General features: G+C 39.4%; 1 protein-coding gene across 12 annotated transcripts in view; it reads left to right on the forward strand.

Moving 5' to 3' along the window:
• Window positions 1–19247, forward strand: part of PTPN21 (protein tyrosine phosphatase non-receptor type 21) — a 90338-nt gene that overhangs the window by 64476 nt on the left and 6615 nt on the right. For 3 of the 12 annotated variants that reach the window (XM_019919552.3, XM_019919559.3, XM_019919564.3), the window contains exons 18-19: window positions 73–233; window positions 449–7043. In XM_019919552.3, coding sequence (XP_019775111.1) covers window positions 73–233; window positions 449–577 — 290 coding nt within the window. In that variant the 3' untranslated portion in view covers window positions 578–7043. Of the gene's footprint in view, window positions 1–72; window positions 234–448; window positions 7044–7902; window positions 8123–8481; window positions 18885–19247 lie in introns of those variants that run through there. The other 9 variants (XR_012329878.1, XR_012329880.1, XR_012329883.1 and 6 more) reach the window with 8 other exon arrangements.

Below are 19247 nucleotides of genomic sequence, written 5' to 3' on the forward strand. Positions count from 1 at the left end.
GATGATCTGAAAATTGTCAATTTGATAGGCCTTAATCCCTTTGTATTTTTCTGTTTCATTGATATTTCACAGCATACCTTGAAGAGATCCAGTCTGTTCGACGCCATACAAATAGTACAAGTGAACCAAAAAGCCCCAACCCTCCGTTACTGGTCCACTGCAGCGCTGGCGTGGGACGGACTGGCGTCGTTATTTTGTCAGAGATCATGATTGCCTGTCTGGAACACAACGAGGTGCTTATTTCCCCTGCTGATGAGGGAAGAGGTGGGCTGGGCACAAGGCCAGGGAGGAGAGGGACCTAGTGACCTGACAGCTCTTTCTGAACAAACGTCCTCGGGGATTCTCTATTGAAGATGCTAATGCTCTGATTGAAGCCACATTTCTGCTAGGACGCTCGCTCCCCCCCTCAGGGTGTGCATTACCCTCATCACTACTTCTCTCAATCTAGGTGCTGGACATCCCACGGGTGCTGGACATGCTGAGGCAACAGAGAATGATGATGGTGCAGACCCTCTGCCAGTACACTTTCGTATACCGAGTTCTCATTCAGTTCCTGAAAAGCTCAAGGCTCATATAAGCTCCCACAACTTCCTACGGGGACCCGATCATGTGAAGCGTTTACAGCGGAAAAAAAAAGTGCTTGCCGAACTCATGCTCTCTCCTCCACTCGGTGCACGCGGAATGCTACATCAGGACGTAAGTGACGGGATGCATGGTGGCACATGGAAGGAAGTATGCAGAGCACAAGGCTGAAGAGGGGGTTTAACCTGGGAAAGATGCCGAAGAGGAAGGACTTGGTTCTGAGGGCGTTGCCCTGCTCTGATCTGTCCGATTTGCAGTGCTTGCACACATTTGGAGATTGTATTTTCTAGATAATTCTCTATTTCGCTGAAGCTACGCTGGGCAATTCTGGCAATCACTAAGGCGTATAGGTTTCTATCTTAAACTAGTTTTTGATAATGGAATTTTATTTTATGACTAAAATATTTGGGGTTTTCTTATTAAGAAACTGAACTTTCCATGGGGATGATCCACAGATGTGAGTAGTTCCTATATAACTTTGTATTTAAAACTATGTTATTATCTTTTGTTATTTTAAAAAAATCTTGGGTACTTAACAATGTAGTTACCAAACCCCAAGCTACAAGAAGAATCTAAAAGTGTTATTTTGAAACATAGAAAACATTTTTATATTCAGAAAATTTTTTATCCTAAAAATTCTATATATTTGTACCTTCTGTATTTTCTAAACAAGAGTTCAGCTCATTAAGGTACTGAGATGAGTCAGTTAATGTACGTTAAAGTTGGGAATGAAGGCACATTATTTAAAATGTATGAAAATAATCAGATTCACTATTTTTTTCAGTATTATTCATAAACCCAAATGAGTTTGATTTTATTGGTTGAAAATGAAGTGAAAAACAGTTGCATAAGATGGTTTTAAGCACTTTTTGTTGTTGAAAACAATAAATCTGAGTTTTTAATATATGTGTTGCTTTATAGGTGAAACAGTAACCACGGACATATTGAAAGTGTTTTGGAAGAGATCAGGAATGAGTATGTAGGATGACTAGGACAAGAGTAAGTGCAGTGTACATGCAAGATGGTAAATGCAAGCTGCCTTTGTCTTTACAGAAAATGCAGTGTTATATACTCAGACTGAGATGCTGGCATGGAGAGTGGGGGGCTTGGGAAGAGTCTGGGGGCTGACCTCCCGAGGAAGGTATCCCCAGGAAATTCAGGGCCCATCACTGGCAGTGACTCGCTCTGTTTCCTTGAAGTTCTTCCACCTGCACCTCTCTTCTTTTTTTTGACAAATCAGGTTTATGTGATGATTAAAAGAAGCCTTGGGGCTTCCCTGGTGGTGCAGTGGTTGAGAGTCCTCCTGCCGATGCAGGGGACACAGGTTCGTGCCCCGGTCCGGGAAGATCCCACATGCCGCGGAGCGGCTGGGCCTGTGAGCCATGGCCGCTGAGCCTGCGCATCCGGAGCCTGTGCTCCGCAGCGGGAGAGGCCGCAACAGTGAGAGGCCCACGTACCGGAAAAAAAAAGAAGCCTTGAAGAGGCTTTATTTTCTTTTTGTTGAAAGAAGGGAAGTGTTAGTAATAGTCTTACCTCATCTCCCAAAACCACGGCCCAGACTTGCGGGGCCCCCAGAGATGACTGTGGTGTTCAAGATGTACCGGAACTTTGGCTCCTTAATCCTTTAACTTCACACCTGAGGTCAACTTTAGCTCTGCTCCCCCCAGTCCCATGTAGGCGCATCCCAGGGGGTAGGACCAGGCCAGGCTGGCATGGCCTGGTCACATGGGAGCTGAAGAGGTAAGGAAGGACGAGCTGGTCCGTTTAGCTGAGCAGCCATCTCTTTCTTCCTTCTTGAGGCTGCGTCTCCACAACATAGAGTTTCTGAAATGTCAAATCCAGGATTATTTCCCCAAATTACAATATCCTAGGGATAGTTCTGATTCCCGTGTTAACTCCTAAAGCAGTTTAACTCATTATTGTCACCGCTAAGTGTGTGTCATTAGCTGTAAATCAGGATTTCCTTTATACAGTGTGTGTATCTGCCGAACTCTGACCCAGAAACCAACCACCTGAGAGGAAAATTCAGACGGTATTGATGAAAATGAATATTGAAAGTGGGCATGTTTCTCACTTGGGAACAAAGAATTGATCTTAAATCTAGAATTGTTTAAAGAACAATAGACCCAAGTGCAAATATTCAGGAAGAGCTCCTCAGGAGAATGGAATAAGAGTTTTTTATTGTAATATTTCCCATCTCCACACCATGTAGAGTACTTCTGATGCTTTTTTTCTTCTATGGTACGTTTTTTAAAAAATGCTTTTCTGTCAGGTTTAAACATTTTGAAGTGTCCCATTGACAAGAACATACTGTAAAACAAAATCTAAAGAGTAATATATGGTATGTTTGTGTTCCTGTTGTAATAATTTGATTATAAGAAAATTACTTATGAGGGCTAAATTACACTGTGTAAATGTCACTCTTAAAACTTGCATGTTTGTCATAGCTTTAAGACCCATGTAATTTTTTTGTGTCCCTTTTGAATTTTTAAACTTTTAATTAACAGTTAGTGAATATGAAAGTATTTCTGAATAAAAATAAATCTACATTACTAGACTTTGAAGTAATGTGATTTTCAAGAGCAAACTGTAGAACAATGAGGTTTCCATAGGCTCAACTATGTCTGAGTTGAGGATGTTCTGTCTGCCAGACTTACACAGTGCTTCAGTATTTTAGTGTCTTTTAGTTCGTTGATATTCTTAATTTCATATCAACATTACCCAAATATACATTTTCACAAAAAGTAGGTTATAAACCAGTGTTTTCCACTGATCATTGTTGGCATCTCTGGCATCAGTTTTCCTGATTAGTGGACTCTTTTGATAAAATACTCTAGTTGGTAGTTTTGAACACAGGAAGTATTCATTTTAGAGTATGATTTGAAATGTTAATTGCAATCATTATTACATATATTCTTCTGGAACATCTACTGTGAAATATTCAGAAAACCCTAGAATTTAGCCTTTAAAACATTTTGGCAGGATTAAAACAGAAGCTGTGCTTCCTTAGAAATTCCCAGAAAGATAATGGGTTAAATGGGTTGATAAGTTAATGTTCACAACATTAAGAAAATATAAATGTCCATATTATACATAATATGAAACTTTACATGTATTAAAATATAAAGAATTACTGTTTATTGTAAATCATTTAAAAAATCAGACATTTTAAAGGAATTCTTTTAGATGTAAATTTAGGGAATTTGCTTTCCATCAAGATTTCATGTGGAATAAGCTAAACCATCTCTTTCCAGTTTAAAGTTTATTAAAATAATCTAAATTGGAGGGGGCTCTTTTTTTGAACTGAGGGATAGACATTTCAAAAATAGAGGAATAGATACTTTAGGAATTTGCCTGGGAAAACAATTCTCGAAAGAACATGAATTTTTCAAATTCCTGAGATAAGGGCTCCATTTACCCTAAGTAGCTATAATTACTTATACAAAATGAGGAAAAATCAGGAAGTCTGGTTGTTTAAGGTTTGCATGTGTTAGGGGTGGGTGGATAGAGGATTTCAGAACACATTTGAAGGGGTCCTTGGGTTGTTAAAGTGGCATAGTTTTCTATATAGTTCAGGTAGTTCCCAAATAAGAATTAATGCTCTAAAAGGTCAGATATATGTTAAATTATTGAGAGTATTGTTTACAAGGGGAAATGTTGCTATAAGTCAGTATCAACTTTCTTGGTTTGCCCTCCCAAAGCTTATTTAAACCACAGGGGCTCTGAAAGGTAGACAGTGGTGGTCACCTCCCCGTCGTCCGTACTCTAAGAAAAATACACAGCAGCTTTCCTCCCTACTGCACCCTGCTGGTGAGAGCACAAAGCATTCTCTCTGGGTCTGCTGGGCAGTGGGGACAGGGCCTCAGCAAGCAACTGGAGTCAGATTGATCCAGTGTTCCATGAGAGAATTCCACATAACGTTAACGCCCCATCATTTGCCTCAGAAACTTGAGTGGCACATGAAGAGTAAGGAACAGCATGGGATATATGATGAAGATGAGCAGGGATGCTGCCTCTGAGACTGCCTGTGAGGCGGGGCGGGGTGAAGGAGGATGAATTGGCAATGCCTCCCCGTACCTTTCCTGTTTCCGTTTACGTATCTACCTTTGGATTGTCACTGGCCTGAAATGGGAAGTAGAAGATGGATCAAGAAGGAAGTATAAGGTCTGCAGCACCCAGCTGAGGAAGCAGCAGTTCCAAGGCAAATATTCCCATGTAAAGAGTATCTCTAGGTCACATGTATATGATTAGGGCCTGGCTGCACATCATATTTCCAAAAATGTTTAAATGAAACTACTTAGTTTTAAAAAACTGGAGTAAATCTGAACTTTGTCCAATATGTTGCTGGGTTAAGAAAGGTAGTAACCATATACTTATTTTAAATTATCCTTTAATATTATAAATAAGTATAAATGAGTGATAAGAAAGGAGTAATTGTTTGAACTACCTGTAGAACTAACAGTTTGGCTAACCCACTGTTCCAAATTTTTGAAAATTACTTATTAGGTAGATATTTTGATCATTATTCCTTCCATTAAATATGACTGTGGTGTGTCATATAAAAGGACCATTTAAAATCTCGAAGATGCTTTGGCTTTGAATCTATAATATAGTGTACCCATACTGGCTATAGCAGTACATGATTCCAGTGTAATAAATCTGCAATTTTAAACTGAACTGGTAGGGGGTTTTTAAACTGTGTATGAAGACCAGTACTTAATTTTGGTTGTCACTACCGACATTTTAAGTGCTCCTGTGTAGTTTAAATTCACGCTCTAAAAGCTTGGTGAAGAAAAGCTGTACAGTATTCACTCTTAGGAACAGGTCTGTGCTACCAAAGAAATTCAGAAGCTTGGATTATCTGGGTTATCCGGAACATGAACCTGTCGATCCTCATTTTTGGGGGTAAGTTGATGAGACTAGTACAGATTTAATGGTAACTGGCTTTTCACTTCCACCTGCTCATTTATCAGCTGAGGAAAACTGAACAAGTAAATGGGAAATACAAGTTCAGTTACTCATTTTTCATAAGAGTGCAAGTATCGCAGGTCAGACTGCTATCATAAATGGTGAGACTGTCCAAACATTTTTTTCCAGAAATTTATTAGAAATCACATGAAAGTAATGGACCATTGAATGAGACAAATCTTTTGTTACTTACTTTATAGTAATATTTATTGAAATGTAATTTAATCTTAGAGTTAAGTGTCCTAAAAGGATCTAATGGTTTTGTAGTTTTACTGGAATAATACCACACTGGTTCAGTCTAACAAATAACCTGATAAAAAGTAAATATTCTCCAGAGGTGACAAACTTATTTCCAGACAGATTTAATAAAAACAAGATTAAAAGTAATACAAAATCTTAAGCCCACAAAACAAAAAGGTGAAATAAAAAAACAGAAGGAAAAAATGCTATAATTTGTGACACCTTTTAGATTAGTAGTGCTCTAGTGGGTTTTATTTGCATAGTTTGGTTTTGTGACCCAATAGAGGAGTTGAAGTAGTTATTGTACAGGGATGATTCTTAATGTTTTTGAAGATTTTCTGTTAGTATCAGTTTAGACTCTCCATATTAGATTTTTTTTCATTTCTATATTAAAAGTAAGCAGCTTAATTTCTTGTTGTAGAATTGAGCTATTACACAATTATCAGTGTATTCAGTTTCTAAACAACACATTGAAAATGAGAAAGATAAAAATATTTTTAGAAATATTAAGCCTTAAGAAAACTTGGTTGCACAGTAAACCTTACTCAAAAGATTGGCATTGGGCCATTAGAATATATTTTTGCTTTTTACTGTATTCTCAAGTAATTTTTTATATTAAAATATAAAACACTTAGTTTTTATCATGCAAATGTTAAATATTTTCCTATAAAAACACCTTAATGTTTCACTCTTTTGTGCTTAAAAGAGGGAGATATTTTGAATTCTAATGATGCTATTTAGTTCAGATGAAGAATTACACTGCAACAGAACATAAATTTGTTGTATATTTCTTTGTTAAAAACTGAAGCAACCCAAGCCCTACCCTATGCTAGCAAAGCATAGTTTAAAAATGAATATCTAGATAACAAGTCTATTTAAATAAAAATTCCAACGGTAAATATGACTTAATAGTCCTAAGAAACTTAAAAATTTGGAGAAAATGTTTATGAAATACATTTCCTCAGAAAGTTGCCCTATAATTCAAACAATGCACTGGGAATTCTACCTTTTTGAAATCAGGTTGTATACATAGTTATCTAGTATTTTCTAGTTTAAAAAGCAATTTTATGTGCTACTGTCTGATGATCAATAATGTAAAAATGTATAATCAGAAGAGCTTAAATCTTCTAAACTGTCATTGGTTTATAAAAGTGTGTACATTTAATGGGCAAAAAAGTTTGAATGAATGTAATATATGTGAAATGAATATATTATAGTCTATTTTTGCCATAAAAATAAATATTGAAGCAAGATATGATTTGTGTGTGAATAGTTCAATTAAAGCTTTTTTTGTTTGTTTGTTTTGTTTTATAATTTTAGATCTGATCGCAAAGAGGCATATAATTAGTCCCATTTCCCCAGTGGGTTATTTTAAATTATGTTCCAGACAATAGATGTTTCTTTTAGTAGTTGTCAGTCTGTCGTCACACATCTCCACCATCATCAATCACTTACGAGTTAGAATGCATCTTATCAAAACAGCCAACTTCATTAATCAGGACATTTGTGGAACAATTAATATATTTGAAGAAAAAATATTTATGTACTTCCCAGCAGGTTGGCAGAGCTCCTCACACTATCATCCCTGTAGTGAAACTTACTGTTATTGGTTGAATGTCCACTTCATTTATTAGTGGGGTTGTTTCTGGACCAGCAACATTGGAAACTTGTTAGAATGCAGATTCTTGAAGTACATCCCAGGTCTGAAAATTCTGAATCAGAAGCTATGGGCATGGGACCCAGAAATCTGCCTTAACAAGGTCTCCAGATGATTCTGATATATATTAAAGTGGGAGAACTACTGCTTTAGTTATTAAAAAGCCGTAGATGTTCAATATAGACCACAACTTGGGATTCATTACATAACCAGGCTACAATTAATAGGCACTAAGGTTTATTTAGGCAAGTTTTATTAGGTTAATGATATTTACAATTGTGGTAGACTGATGGGCCCCCAAAGATGTCCATGTTCTATTCCCCTGAAGTTGTGAATGTTATCTTACATGGCAAAAGGGACTCTGCAGATGTGATTAAATCAGGGTTCTTGAGATGAGATTGTCCTGGATTATCCATGTGGGCCCAAAGTAACCACAGGGTCTTTCTTTCTACAAGGGAGGCAGGAGGGTCACATTGAGCAGAGATGTGATGATGGAAGCAGAGGTGAGAGAGATTTAAGGATGCTAAATGGCTGGGCTTGATGATGGAGGAAGGGGCCACAAGTGAAGAAATGCAGGCAGCCTCTAAAAACTGGAAAAGGAACATTCTCCCCTAGAGCCTCCAAGAATGCAGCCCTGGCAACATCTTGATTTCGTGACTTCTGGCTTCCAGAACTGTAAGTTGGTAAATATGGGGGTTTTATTTCAAGCCACTACGTTTGTGAAACTTGTTAGAGCAGCAATAGAAAACTAATAAAAGAGTTTAAACTTCCTTGCAGGTAAAATGAAGGTCAACTCACCTTTTTAAAATATTTTTTTAATTTTAGTGTTTTAAATTGAGGTATACTTGACTTACAATATTGTATGTTTCAGGTGTACAACACAGTGATTCACAATTCTTAAAGGTTATACACCATTTGTAGTTATTAGAAAATACTGGCTATATTCTCTGTGCTGTACAATATATCCTTATTGCTTATCTATTTAATTTTTTTACTTATTTTTATCTTTATTTATTTAATTTTTTTTTTTGCAGTACGTGGGCCTCTCACTGTTGTGGCCCCTCCCGCTGCAGAGCACAGGCTCTGGACGCGCAGGCTCAGCGGCCATGGCCCATGGAACCAGCCGCTCCGTGGCATGTGGGATCCTCCTGGGCCGGGGCACGAACCCGTGTCCCTTGCATCGGCAGGCGGACTCCCAACCACTGCGCCACCAGAGAAGCCCCTTTTATTTATTTTTAAAATTATTTATTTATTTATTTGGCTGCATTGGGTCTTCATTGCTGCATGTGGGTTTTCTCTAGTTGTGGTGAGCAGGAGCTATTCTTCATTGTGGTGCACGGGCTTCTCACTGCGGTGGCTTCTCCTGTTGTGGAGCGTGGGCTCTAGGTGCGCAGGCTTCAGTAGTTGTGGCTCGCGGGCTCTAGAGCACAGGCTCAGTAGTTGTGGCACAGAAGCTTAGTTGCTCCATGACGTGTGAGATCTTCCCAGACCAGGGCTCGAACCTGTGTCCCCTGCATTGGCAGGCAGATTCTTAACCACTGCACCACCAGGGAAGTCCCCACTTATCTATTTTATACCTAGTAGTTTGTACCTCTTAATCCCCTGTACCTCTTTTGCCCCTCCCCTTTCCCTCTCCCCACTGGTAACCACTAGTTTGTTCTCTATGTCTGTTTCTGTTTCTTTTTTGTTATATTCACTAGTTTGTTGTAATTTTTGATTCCACATATAAGTGATATTATACAGTATTGGTCTTTCTCTGATTTATTTCACTAAGCACAAAACCCTCCAAGTCCATCCATGTTGTTGCAGATGGGAAAATTTCATTCTTTTTATGGCTGAGTAGTATTCCATTGTGTATATATACCACATCTTCTTTATCCATTCATCTGTCGATGGACACTTAGGTTTCTTCCATAACTTGGCTATTGTAAGTAATGCTGCTATGAACATTGGAGTGCCTGTATTTTTGCAAACTAGTGTTTCATTTTCTTCCAGCATATAGCCAGCACTGGAATTGCTGGGTCATATGGTAGTTCTGTTTTAAATTTTTGAGGACCCTCCATACTGTTTTCCACAGTGGCTGCACCAATTTACATTCCCACCAACAGTGTAGGAGGGTTTCCTTTTCTCCACATTCTCACCAGCATTTCTTATTTGTGGTCTTTTTGATGATAGCCATTCTGACAGATGTGAGGTGGTATCTCATTGTGGTTTTGATTTGCATTTCTCAGATGATAAACAATGTTGAGCATCTTTTCATGTGCCTGTTGGCCATCTGAATGTCTTCTTTGGAGAAATGTCTATTCAGGTCTTCTGCCCATTTTTTAGTCAGGTTGTTTGGTTTTTTGATGTTGAGTTATATGAGCTATTTATATATTTTGGATATTAACCCCCTTATCAGTCATGTCTTTGGCAAATATTTTCTCCTATTCAGTAGGTTGACTTTTTGTTTTCTTGGTGGTTTCCTTTGCTGTGCAAAAGCTTTTAAGTTTAATTAGGTGCTATTTGTTTCTTTTTGCTCTTGTTTCCTTTGCCTTAGGAGTTAGATCCAAAAAAATATTGCTACGATTTGTGCCAAAGAATATTGTGCCTATGTTCTCTTCTAGGGGTTTTATCGTTCAGGGTCTTAAATTTATGTCTTTAATCCATTTTGAATTTATTTTTGTATATAGTATTATAAAATGTTCTAATTTCATTCTTTCACATGTAGCTGTCCAGTTTTTCCAGCACCATTTATTGAAGAGACTGTCTTTTTTCCAATATATATTGTTGCCATCTTTGTCTTAGATTAATTGGCTATAAGTGTGTGGGTTTATTTCTGGGCACTCCATTCTGTTCCATTGATCTATGTATCTGTTTTGTGCCGGTACCATACAGTTTATGTTAAAAAGATTTTTTTTGAAGTATAGTTGCTCTACAATATTACATGAGTTATGGTTGTACTATATAGTGATTAACAATTTTTAAAGGTTATGCTGTTTATAGTTATCATAACATATTGGCTGTATTTCCTGTGTTGTACAATATATCCTTGTAGCTTATTTTATACCTAAGTACCATACTGTTTTGATTACTGCAGCTTTGTAGTGTAGTCTGAAGTCAGGGAGCATGATTCCTCCAGCTCTGTTCTTCTTTCTAAGGATATTTTTGGGCTGTTTATGGTCTTTTATGTTTCCATACAAATTTTAAAATTATTTGTTCTAGTTCTGTGGAAAATACCATTGGTATTTTGATAGGGATTGCATTGAATCTGTAGATTGCCTTGAGTAGCATGGTCGTTTTAACAATATTAATTCTTCCAATCCATGAACACAGTATATCTTTCCATCTGTTTGTGTTGTCTTCAGTTTCTTTCATCAGTGTCTTATAGTTTTTGGAGTATGGGTCTTTTGCTTCTTTATGTAGGTTTATTCCTAGCTAGGCATTTTATTCTTTTTGATGTGGTTGCAATTGTGATTTCCATAATTTCTCTTTCTAATAGTTCATTGTTAGTGTATAGAAATGAAGCAGATTTCTGTATATTAGTTTTGTATCTTACCACTTTAATGAGTTCATTGATGAGCTCTAGTAGGTTTTTGGTGGTGTCTTTAGGGTTTTCTATGCGTAGTATCATGTCCTTTGCAAACAGTAACAATTTTACTTCTTCCTTTCCAATTTGGATTCCTTTCTTTCTTTTTTTTTTTTTTTTCATCTGATTCCTGTAGCTAGAACTTCCAATACTATGTTGAATAAAAGTGGCCAAAGTGGGCATCCTTGTCTTGTTCCTGGTCTTAGAGGAAATGCTTTCAGCTTTTCACCATTCGGCATGATGCTAGGTGTGTGCTTATCATATATGGCCTTTATTATGTTGCAGTATGTTCCTTCTTTACCCGTTGGGTATGATGTTAGCTGTGGCCTTGTCATATATGGTCTTTATTAGGTTGAGGTATGTTGTTCCCTTTATACTCTGTTGTTTTTTTTTTAAATCATAAATAGATGTTGAATTTGACAAAAACTTTTTCTGCATCTATCAAGATGATCATATGATTTTTTAAAAATAAATTTATTTATTTATTTTTTGGCTGTGTTGGGTCTTCGTTGCTGCGTGCAGGTTTTCTCTAGTTGTGGTGAGCGGGGGCTACTCTTCGTTGTGGTGCATGGGCTTCTCATTGCGGTGTTGTTGCAGAGCATGGGCTCTAGGCGCACAGGCTTCAGTAGTTGTGGCACGCAGGCTCCATATTTGGGGCTCGCAGGCTCTAGAGTGCAGGTTCAGTAGTTGTGGCGCCCAGGCTTAGTTGCTCTGTGGCATGTGGGATCTTACCGGACCAGGGCTTGAACCCATGTCTCCTGCATTGGCAGGTGGATTCTTAACCACTCTGTCACCAGGGAAGCCCGATGATCATACGATTTTTATTCTTCAGTATGTTAATGTGGTGTATCACATTGATAGATTTGTGGATATTGAACCAGCATACATCCATGAGATAAATCCCACTTGATCATGGTGTATGATCATTTTAACATGATGTTGGGTTCAGTTTGCCAGTATTTTGTTGAGGATTTTTGCATCTATGTTCATCAGTGATATTGGCCTGTAATTTTTTTGTGTGTGTCTGTTATCTTTGTCCTTTTTGGTATCAGGGTAATGCTGGCCTCATAGAATGAATTCAGAAGCATTCCTTCTTCTGCAATTTTTTGGGAATAGTTTGAGAAAGATAGGTGTTAGCTTTTCTCTAAGTGTTTGGTAGAGTTCACTTGTGAATCCGTCTGGTCCTGGACTTTTGTTTGTTGAGAGTTATTTTCATTACTGATTCAATTTCATTACTGGTAATTGGTCTTCAAATTTTCTATTTGTTCCTGGTTCAGCCTTGGGAGATTGTATATTTCTAGGAATTTGTTCATTTCTTCTAGGTTATGCATTTTATTGGCATATAGTTGTTTGTAGTAACCTCTTATGGTCTTTGTAATTCTCTGGTGTCAGTTGTAACTTCTTTTTCATTTCTAATTTTATTGATTGGGCTCTCCTTTTTTTCCCTTGAGCTTTGTTAAAGGTTTATTGATTTTGTTTTTCTTTTCAAAGAACCAGCTCTTCATCTCATTGATGTTCTCTATTGTTTTTTTTAGTCTCTCTTTCATTTATTTCTGCTCTGATCTTTATGATTTCTTTCCTTCTACTAACTTTGGATTTTGTTTGCTTTTCTTTTTCTTTTACACTGAAGGACTTACTCCTTCAGTGTAAGGTTAGGTTGTTTATTTGATATTTTTGTTTCCTGAAGTAAGTTTGTATTGCTCTAAACTTTCTTCTTTGAACTGCTTTTGCTGTGTCACATAGATTTTGGATCATTGTGTTTTCATTTGTCTTCAGGTATTTTTTGATTTCCTCAGTGATCTGTTGGTTGTTTAGTAGCATATTGTTTAGCCACCATGTGTTTGTATTTTTGCAATTTTTTTTTGTAGTTGATTTCCTGACTCATAGCATCATGGTTGGAAAAATGCTTGATATGATTTCTATTTTCTTAAATTTACTGAGGCTTGCTTTGTGGCCTAGCATATGATCTAGCCTGGAGATGCATGTTTCATGTGCATTTGAAAAGAATGTGTATTCTGCTTTTAAAAAATATATTTATTTATTTAGGCTGTATTGGGTCTTAGTTGTGGCACATGGGACCTTTCATTGTGGCGCGTGGTCTCTTCATTGCAGTGCATGGGCTTCTGTCTAGTTTTGGTGCACGGGCTCTAGAGTGCGTAGGCTCAGTAGCTGCAGCGTGTGGGCTTAGTTGTCCTGCAGCATGTGGGATCTAAGTTCTTCAACCAGGGATCGAACTCATGTCCCTTGCATTGGAAGGTGGATTCTTAACCACTGGACCACCAGGGAAGTCCCCTGTATTCTGCTGCTTTTGGATGGGATGTTCTATATATATTATGTCCGTCTGGTTTAATGTGTTAAGGCCAGTGTTTTCCTATTGATTTTCAATGTAAGTGAAAATTGATGTAAGTGGATTGTTAAAGTTCCCTACTGGTATTGTGTTACTGTCCATTTCTTCCTTTATGTTTGTTAATACTTGCTTTATGTATGTAGGTGCTCCTATGTTGGGTGCATATATATTTACAATTGTTATATCTTCTTGTATTGATCCTTTGATTGTTATGGAATGTCTTTGTCTCTTCTAACAGTCTTTGTTTTAAAGTCTATTTTGTCTGATATAAGTATTGCTACCTGGTTTTCTTTTGATTTCCATTTGCATGGAATACCTTTTTCCACCCCCTTACTTTCAGTCTGTGTGTGTCTTTAGATTTGAAGTAAGTCTCTGCAGGAAGCATATGTATGGGTCTTGTTTTTGTATCCATCCAGGCACTCTATGTCTTTTGATTGGAGCATTTAGTCCATTGACAGTTAAAGGAATTATCGATACATATGTTTTTATTGCCATCTTGTTAATTGTTTTGGGGTTGTTTTTGTGTTTCTTTTTTGTTCATTTCTTCTTTTGTTCTCTTCTCTTGTGATTTGAATATTTCTAGTGTTGTGTTTGGATTATTTCCTCTTTTTTGGGTGTATATCTATTATAAATTTTTGGTTTGTGGTTACCATGAGGTTTATATGTATCAATCTATGTATACATATGATTGTTTTAAGTTGCTGATCTCAATTTCTTTTTTTTTTAACATCTTTATTGGAGTATAATTGCTTTACAATGGTGTGTTAGTTTCTGCTTTATAACAAAGTGAATCAGCTATACATATACATATATCCCCATATCTCTTCCCTCTTGCGTCTCCCTCCCTGCCACCCTCCCTATCCCACCCCTCTAGGTGGTCACAAAGCACCAAGCTGATCTCCCTGTGCTATGTGGCTGCTTCCCACTAGCTATCTATCTGCCTTACGTTTGGTAGTGTATATATGTCCATGCCTCTCTCTCGCTTTGTCACAGCTTACCCTTTCCCCTCCCCGTGCTCAATTTCAAATGCATTTTAACAACACTGCATTTGTATGCTCCTTCCCACATGTTACCGTTTTTGATATAATACTTTACATTTAATTGTTTTGTGTATCCCCAGTGGCTTGTGACTATAGATGATTTTACTACTTTTGTTGTTTAACCTTCCTACTAGCTTTGTGTGTAGATGATTTACTACCTTTACTGTATGTTTGCCTTTACCAATGAGTTTTTTGCTTCCATAATTTTCATGTTTCTCGTTGTGGCCTTTTCGTTTTTGCTTAGAGAAATCCCTTTAATATTTCTTGTAAAGCTGGTTTGATCATGCTGATTTCATTTAGCTTTTGCTTGTCTGTAAAACTTTTGATCTCTCCATCAAATCTGAACAAGAGCCTTGCCAGGTAGGATATTCTTGGTTGTAAGTTTTTCCCTTTCATCACTTTAAATATACACTGCCGCTCCCTTCTGGCCTGCATAGTTTCTTCTGAAAAGTCAACTGATGATAGCCTTATGGGAGTTCCCTTGTGTGTACTGAATAACTTGCTGCTTTTCCCCTGATGCTTTTAATATTCTCTCTTTACCTTTAATTTTTGCTGCTGTAATTACAATTTGCCTTGGTGTGTTTCTTTTTGGTTAATACTGTTTGGGACTCTGTGGTTCCTGGAGTTGAATGTATGTTTCCTTTCCCAGGTTAGGGAAGTTTTCAGCTATTATGTCTTCAGATGTGTTCTATGCCCCTTTCTCTCTTCTCCTTCTGGGACCCCTATAATGAGAATTTTAGTGCATGTGATGTTGTCCCAGAGGTCTCTTATTAAACTGTTCTCATTTCATTTCATTCTTTCTTCTGTCAGCATCAGTTATTTCCACTACTCTGTCTTCCAATTCACTGATCCAGTCCTCCATACCATATTTGGTCTACTGTTGATTCCTTCAAGTGTATTTTTCATTTCAGTTACTGTATTTTTCATTTATGTTTGGTTGTTCTTTATATTTTCTAATTCTTTTTAAAAAACTTCTAACTTCTCTGTGCATCCATTCTTCTTCCAAGTTCTTTGATCATCCTTATGAACATTACCCTGAATTCTTTCTCAGGTAGATTGCCTATCTCTACTTCACTTAATTCTTCTGGCATTTTATCTTTTCCTTCATTTGTTAATGTTCCTCTGTTGCATCATTTTGCCTAACTTGCTCTTTTTATATTTGTGTATCTGGTAGGTTGGTTATGTTTCCCGACTTTGGACAGGTGGCCTTTTGTTGCAGATGTCCTATGCCTCCTAGTAGTGCATGCCCCTCTCATCACCAGATCTATATACTCTACAGGTGCCCCCATGCGGGTCATTCTGTTGTGGCAGACTGACTACTGTGGGCATTCTGATAGGCTTGGTTGGACCCTTGTCTGGTTGGTTGCCAGGCCCTGCTTTGAGCAGAGGCTTCCAGCTACTGGGTGGCAGGCTGAGTCACGAGGTAGCTGGCTGCAGAACCTTAGGGGACCCCAGGGCTAGTGTTGGCTCACTGGTGGGCAGAAGACGGGTCCAGGAAACTCCAGGGCAGTTGCCCACCCACTGGTAGGTGAAGCCTGGTCCTGGGACTAGTACCAGTCTACTGGCAAGCAGGGTCATGTTCTGAGGTTTGGCTGCAGGCCCAGGGGTCCCAGGGCTGGTGGCTGACCACTGGTGGGTGGGCCCGTTTCTTGACACAGCTGGCTACGGTGTCTCGAGTGTCCCAAAGCTTGTTTTGGGCTACTAGTGGGCAGGGCCAGGTCTCAGCTGGTCCCAGGGCAGGTGCTGGCCTCCTGGTAGGTGGGCTGGGTCCAGAGGCTGTGGGGCTATAACTGTCCTGTGACTGGTGGGTGAGGCTGGTCCTGAGGCTAGAGCAGGATCAGTGGTGGGTGGGGTCAGGGATTCTGGTGCTGTTTCCTGCCCACTGGTGGATGGAGCTTGGTCCTGTGGTCTCTAGCTGTGGGTCCCTGGGGGTTCCAGGTCTACTGCCTTTACACTGGTGTGTGTGGCCAGGTCCTGGGCCCACCGGTGGGCAGGACTGGGTCCAGGGGCAGCTGTGGGCTCAGGGGATCTTAAGGCAGCCTATCTGCTGGTAGGTGGGGCTGTGTCCCTGCCCAGCTAGTTGTTTGGCCTGAAGTGCCTACAGGCTGGCGGGCAGGGGCAGGTTTGTGTCCTGAGGCTAATAAGCTAGAGGGAGGATGACAAAACGGTGCTGGCTGGCACCAGTGTCCAGGTGGTAGAAAAAGCTCCCCACAATGGCTGCTTTCAGTGTCTGTGTCCCCAGGGTGAGCTGCAGTTGCCTCCTGCCTCTCCAGGAGACTCTCCCGAGCAGCAGGTGTGTCTGACCCAGGGTCCGTTCAAATTACTGCTTCTTCCCTGGGTCCTGGAGCATGTGAGATTTTGTGTGTGTCTCTATTTAGGACTCTAGGACTAAATTAGAGACTTTAGGACTCCTGCAAGTAAGCCCTGCTGGCCTTCAAAGCCAAACGTTCTGGGGGTTCATCTTCCTGGTGCAGGATCCTGGGCTGGGGAGCCCGATGTGGGGTCCAGACCCCTTGCTCCTTGGGGAGAACCTCTGCAATTATAATTATTCTCCCATTTGTGGGTTGCGCACCTGGGGATATGGGACTTGACTCCACCCCTCCTACCCATCTCGTGATTCTTTCTACTCTTTAGTTGTAGTAGATCTTTTCTTGTAGGTTCTGGTATTTTTCATGGTTGTTCTGTAAATAGCTGTAATTTTGGTGTGCCCATGAGAGAAGGTGAGCTCAGGGTCTTTCTCCTCTGCCATCTTGGCCCATCTCAACCCCACCGGTTTTAACATCTTGGAAGGTATGGAACACTCGCACCCAGCACTGCTAGGCATTTTTGCCTCAAAACCTGAACGTTGGTACAAGACACTTCTCAAGGCAACAAGGTTGGCTTCGGAGCAAAACTTTTCTTATCCCAATTCAAAAGCATCTTCTTCCTGGCCTTGGAATTCAACATACAGATTTGCTTTTTGGGGCTATGCCATTACCGGCTGCATCTGCTGCTTTTAAAAGTTCTGGGAAAAGTATCATGCTGGGTGGCATATTCTACCACCAAAATGTGAATCAATTTAGCAGACTGCTTTCCAGAACTATACTAGCACGTGAAGGGTGAAGAGGAATTTCCACTTCTAGGTGTAATTTATTTCACTTATAATTTCTAAAGACCCTAAGAATTAAGCTAAGACTAACTTTGGCGTATTAAAACTAAGAGAAATCTTTGGATCATCTAATCCAAACTTTTTTAAACAAAGGCCCAGGATAAAGTAATTCATTGGCAACCACACAGCTAATTAATCCACTTGGCAAATTGTCATCTTGCCCCATAAAATCTATTCTGATCTTTTCTAACTGGCTTCATGGGGAAAAATGTAACTTTTTAAGGCTTCTCAGGAAGAGGCTAATTTATATTTTAAACCATTTTAAAAGTGAGAAAATGAGGAAATTTTCATGTAATTTAGCAATTTGCTACATTGCTCCTTCTTTATGGGAAATTGGCACTCTGAGTATAAAGAGAGGAGAAAATATCTGTCCTGTTTTCCCTATAACCTTGTCTGGAGCTAAACATCCCCTCAAGGTCAAACTATCTCCCTCCATGAACAAATGCATTCATGCTTTGGGGATCCAAAGAGAAAACAGGTCCTTTCTTTTGAGAAGCCCATAGTCTAGACAGAGACCAGGTGCGTTCGTAAACAATATTATAATTCGTATGGTAGGTACGAAAGATCTCACCCAGAGCAGGGGGTACATTTGTTGCAACTATCACTCAAGGTTTCAGTGTTACATTCAATCTGGGCTGTCAAAGGCTCCCAAGGGCAGTAGAGGGGAGATGATATTTGGAGCAGATAGCAAGTGCAAAGGCATAGAGAGAGAGGACAAACCTCTGTATGTTTAGGGAACAAATAATTAGATGTGACAGACACTTAGGATGCTTGGGAGAACATGGCAAGAGATGAATTGGGAGGAAAACATGACTTTATGAAAAATTCAGAGGGGTCTGTACGTTTTCTTGTTAGCAAGAGGAAACTCTCAAAGATTTGTTTTGTTTTTTAAAGAAGGGAGTGACATGGTCTGTTTTAAAATAATAACAGCCTGTGAGTCTTTAATTCTTATACAACCTATTTAACTCCTTACAGCCCTGCGATGAAGGCTCTATAATTAGGTACTCCCATCCAACAAATGAAAAGCAGAAGGAAGCTCAGTAACCAGCTTAAAGTCGCAGCTCATAAGGATCAAACCTGAGCAGTTTGGCTCAAAAGGCTCACTCATCATGATGCTACTAGTCAGATGGGCTGTGGGAGAAGTAGAGGGAAAGATATAAATTAACGTCTGCTTCGGGTCTAAGCCAGTGTTTCCTAAACTTACCATTCACTTCCTACCTTTACACAACTTTTACCATCTGAGAACCACTCTTAATGTGTTTTTAAAGCAACTCATCTCTTTAAACTTAAATTTTACAGGAAAACCTGAGGATAACAACAGGATACCCTAACAGGTATAAAAGTTAGGATGGCTCATGGCCCCAGAAACAAAAAGCTGTACCCAGAGTTGGATGGTAGAGAAGACGGGACATGTCAAAGCAGGGCAGGCAACAGTAGTCTGAAGCGGGGCCCAAAGGGTGGACGAGCAGCAAGAAGGTAGTTACTGAGAAGGCCTTGAACAGGATGCCAGCTTCAGCACAGGGAGGAAAATCTGAACCAGGGCAGTGAACCTGAGGTACTTACATGGATAGCGGCGTGGGGGGTTTGTGGCAGAGTGAGGCTGAGACTAAAGAAAGTAGCCCCGGGGCCTGAAAGGAGGAGTCCAAGAAGCAAGCAGAGGGGTGAAGTATGACTGATGGGAAGACCCAGGCTGGGAG

The sequence above is a fragment of the Tursiops truncatus genome, chromosome 2 (assembly GCF_011762595.2).
Source record: "Tursiops truncatus isolate mTurTru1 chromosome 2, mTurTru1.mat.Y, whole genome shotgun sequence".
NCBI classification, from domain to species: Eukaryota; Metazoa; Chordata; class Mammalia; order Artiodactyla; family Delphinidae; genus Tursiops; species Tursiops truncatus.